At 30.5% G+C, this 5,000-nt stretch overlaps 1 protein-coding gene across 1 annotated transcript in view; it reads left to right on the top strand.

Moving 5' to 3' along the window:
- Window positions 1-574: 574 nt before the first annotated feature.
- Window positions 575-5,000, top strand: part of Rassf (Ras association family member) — a 14,913-nt gene continuing 10,487 nt past the window's right edge. Inside the window, exons 1-2 of the mRNA XM_086534220.1 lie at window positions 575-726; window positions 4,771-4,865. Coding sequence (XP_086390346.1) covers window positions 687-726; window positions 4,771-4,865 — 135 coding nt within the window. The 5' untranslated portion in view covers window positions 575-686. The remainder of the gene's footprint in view (window positions 727-4,770; window positions 4,866-5,000) is intronic.

Consider the following 5,000-nt stretch of genomic DNA (forward strand, 5'->3'; position numbering starts at 1 on the left):
AAGGAACAGAATACATCAATAACACCATTTATGGAGATGTGAGATCGTGGCTACTGATATATCTGATTATTATGCTTAGTATAGTAACTTGTCTCTCATTCAAGTGAAAAACAAAAGGAATTAAATTTTATACTTGGAAATGATAACGTGAATCCACCATCATTACCCATCAAATATTCAATGCCTTAGATACAACTGTTTTCCGAAATATTTCAGTTCATCGGATATTTCGATGGCATCAGCACAAAGGCAATGGAGCAGGAATAGTGGATCCTCTGTTCCTTTTTGCGTAACTTGTGAGCGATAAAACAGTCGACAATCCTACGTGACGTCACAGAGGTGTGACGTCACATAAATGAAACGTCATAAGTAATGTTTGTGTTGCTGTTTCCTGGTTGTATATGAGTAAATATGAGATAGTGCCTTACTTTTGCAATAAATCATATTATTTTGTGATACAATAACTAACAAATATTACAATTGTTTTCTACTTTGTCGTAAAAATGCTCTGAATAACGTCATAAACATAAAAACAACTGATTTATTTGACCTATTACGACCTGGAACTAAGAACCACCTAGCTGATGGACACAGTGTTTACAAGCTCTCAGCAAGATACCCTCTATAGGCCACTTCACACATCTTATCCCCTCCAGAACATGTCCAGTATCCTATTGTGATAAAAGATGTGGCAATGCAGGAAGTGCGGGAAGCCCGTGTATTTCGGTGAGGAAGTATTTTAAGCTCGAAGTATTGTATTTTGGAGGGTCACTTAATCCGATATTAGTGAGGGTAGAAGTGACGAAATTGGGTTATTTTTTGTGTTTTTGTTTATGGGTATATCCTTCAAATCAATTTTACAGCTTTGGAACTAGGGTAAGCTTCAGTTTTGTGGTCAATTTTTAATGAATCGTTAGAGACAGGAATTGGAAAAGAAGAGAACAGATAATGGCTGAGGGAAAAGTTTTCTTAATTATATGAAGTGAATGTTATCGAACTATATACTCCAGTAATAATGTCATTGATTTTTGTTTCCTTTGTAATTGAAATGTTTCTAGTAAGTGCAGGAAGTGCAGTATGTCCTGCATGGTAAGTGCTGCTAATTTTGCTGAGATATGGTGTGCAACAAACATTAAGTAGTGCAACATTCATTGGTTAAAAAACAATTAAAGTTTTTACTTATTCAGAATTCTAGAATATACTTTGAATATCTAAGTAAGATTTACTTTACAAGTCTCCTCTGAAAAACATTGTATATGTCAAGAGTGCTTTCTTACATGCATTTACTGTTTTTTTCATTTTACACAGAATGCTATTCTCTACTCTATTGAATATGTTATTTTCAACTTATAGATATATATAAATCAACCAATGAGCAACTGAAAAAAAACTTGGGTGTGCAGTTGCCATGCTCTCCATACTGGTTATCTGCAATGCAAGTAATCCAAGATCATGTACTATTGATGTTTTTGCTCTTTCATGCTAAGTGCGTGAATGAGGATAATGACAGTTTCTCCTTGCCTTTTCAATGATGTTTCACCTGCATAGTAATCTTCAATATTGGCATCAAGCATCATTGTTCTTAATGTCAATGCCAGTGTTGATGTACGACATCATAAAGACCAACAATAGTATTAACTATCCCTTTCATCAATATCAAAAGAATAGAAGAAGTATTATAAGTATAGGGAGGATGATACAAGTAAATGAATTAGATTAATAAAAATTGATAACTGCACAATGCAATAGAAGTAATTGATGTTCCTGGTTGTTATTTTTTCCTCAGAATTAAATGTAAATTGGAAGAGTCTATAATGTTTAAGGGCATCCATTATATCTTTTGTGTTTTGAAGCTATTTGTTCTTTTTTGTATTGTTTCAAAACCTCCCACAATGAATCCTGTTCAAGTTCCGTAGAGCTTCATATAAATGAAAACTTATAGGCTGTATGAAGTAGTGAATTTTATAGTTTGTTTCTCTGTAAAAAGAGAGGTCCAGGAAACATCTTTTTCAATTATAATGTTGAAATGGACTATCTTATTTGATATCATGTTATTAGAGGTCTATCCTCTTTTTCTGGTATTCTATAACTGAATTTCATATTTGAAGTATATTTTTTTATGGAAATATAAATCATTTGTGTTATTATTTCATAGCTTGCAAAGTCACATAGATAAGAGATATTTAAACAGAAGGGGGTTTAGGATAAACTTGATTTTGCAATCATTTTATGTATTAAAATATTGCCAGATGTAAGACATATATCAGTTATTTTGTTAGATTCCAAGACTTCATGAGTTTTTCCATCACATTTGGGGATTACACCATGTATCTACACCACCCACCAGGTATTATGGCAAGTATGAAGTTCTGGTACTGTGTGACTAGTGCCTGCAATACCCTGCAACCCAGGCTTGAGGTAGTGACTGATTACAACCCATGGTAATAAACACTCAGTTGATGACATTTTGAAGGAAGTGTGTTATGTTCCCCTTTAACCTGCCTAAAATAGCAAAGAAAAATGAAATAAACTATGAGACGTAGAGAAACATACAGCTTATAATTGTTTACCCAGAAAATGTTATAATTTCCCATACAAATGGATTGGTGGATTTTTGCCCTTGGGATACATGCTGAGACCAACAGAATCACATACTTTTTAAATTATCCAAAATTAATAAAAATTATCAATGGGTTGAAGATTATCTTTGACTCATTGATAATTTTTATAGTTATCATGATAATTTGTATCATGCATATTGATAAAATCTTCAGAAATATTTTTTGTGTGAGAAAGAGGATGAATTATTTTTCATATTATAAATCTCTATAAATATGCATGGGAAATAGCTGTATCCTGGGATAACAGGGACCTTTAGGTTTTATTAATAAGAGTAAAGAAATGGTTTGTTATATTCCCTAATCCTTGAGATCCTACTTTTTTTAGGAGACCTTTATTGATAGCACTGAAAAATCCATGACCTGCTTGTTGATTCAAAAATTATCTCATTTGATTTTGCATGGATATTAATCAGATAAGAATTGGTAAATTTGAATGTTTGTTACATTTAACTTTATTTTTATAGTGGTTTGTAATGCATTATGATCATTATTATAGACATTGGAATGATAATGATAGTGAAAATGATAGTAAAAATATTATTTATGATAATAAACATGATGATGAAAATGATAATACTGATACTATTACTACTACTATTACTACTGCTGTAACTACTACTATTACTACTACTTTTACTACTACTATGACTACTGCTATTACTACTGTTATTACTACTGTTATTACTACTACTATTACTACTACTATGACTACTGCTATTACTAGTACTATTACTACTACTATTACCACTATTATTACTACTATTATTACTACTGCAATTACTACTACTATTACTACTATTATTATTACTACCACTATTATAACCACTATTACTACTATTAATATTACTACCACTATTATAACCACTATTATTACTACTATTATTACTACCACTATTATAACCACTATTATAACTACTATTACTACTATTACTACTACTACTACTACTACAACTAGTACTATTTATTACTATTATATATTATTATTATTATTATTATTATTATTATTATTATTATTATTATTATTATTATTATTATTATTATTATTATTATTAGCATTGCTATTGTTATTATTTTTCCTCTTGATGTTACTATATTATTATTGTTATTGTTATTGCTATCATCATCATCACTCTTACTCTTACTCTTTTACTCTTACTCTTACTCTTACTCTTACTATTACTCTTACTCTTACTATTACTATTACTATTACTGTTACTGTTACTGTTACTGTTACTATTGCTATTACTATTACTATTACTGTTATTGTCATTGCTGTTATTATTATCATCATTAGCATTATCATCATCGTCATCATTATTATTATTATTATTATTATTATTATTATTATTATTATTATTATTATTATTATTATTATTATTATTATTATTATTACTATTATGACAATTTTCATAAGAAGAATCATAAAAAAAGGAAATGTAATAAGCACTATTTTTTTTTTTAAGGCCTGATTACAAAGAGAATGTTTAGATAATTGGTTACTTATATTATCAAAGAAATATGTTTTTTGTATGACTATAGTTAAGGTTTAATGGCAAGTGTTAAGGAATTATATTAAGTAATGTATAAAGTGAGAGATAGTTAAGAAAAAGTGTTTTTTCATTGAAAGAGAATTTGGTCTTCTTTGTCTTTCTTACCTTTATCTTTCCTTTTTTTATTTATTTATGTTCTGCTGTTTCTCTGTTCAATTCCCACTCATAATCTTAATAACCTGCTGTAGAATCCAGAATGATTGGGAATTCATAAAGCTGTATAAATAGTCACTAATGTTGAAAGGAATCAAATTGGTTTTCTTGGATATTCAGACCCTGAATTACACTGTATTCATATATATGTATTTGTTTTTTAAGCTAGTCAGTTGGTTCAAAGTTACTCTTGTAAATAGGGAAGACAGCAGGGATTTTGAGAATCACAATTTATAGAAAGTTGTTCAAGGAGTGTAATGTATTTGTCTTCTATTTTAATTTCACATATTAAAGGAGGAGTACTTCACTTTATTGGCAAAGTTGAATATAAGTTACCTATCTTATCTTTGTTGGGAAAGAGTGCATCTGGATTCTGAACTTATTTCAAAATTGCCCTTTAGTTCTGAATGCTTATATTAATTCTTTTATTTTTGCCTCAATTACAGCGGAGCGAAAACAATCACTAGGGTTTGACTGGCACCCCAAGTGTCTCCGATGTGAGGAATGTGGCAAGAGACTGAACCCAGGCCAGCATGCAGAGGTTTGTCAATTTTTTAAGCTACTTTAACCCCTAACGGATGCACCATCTTAACCCTTTCCCGATGGGGCACGCGCTAAGTGAAAACCCCTACGCCGGGCCATTGCAATATTGCATTGGAAACGTCACACTGGCATG

This window comes from Penaeus japonicus, unplaced genomic scaffold (genome assembly GCF_977035675.1).
Source record: "Penaeus japonicus unplaced genomic scaffold, GWHDUDI00000001_assembly GWHDUDI00000040, whole genome shotgun sequence".
In the NCBI taxonomy this organism is placed as follows: domain Eukaryota; kingdom Metazoa; phylum Arthropoda; class Malacostraca; order Decapoda; family Penaeidae; genus Penaeus; species Penaeus japonicus.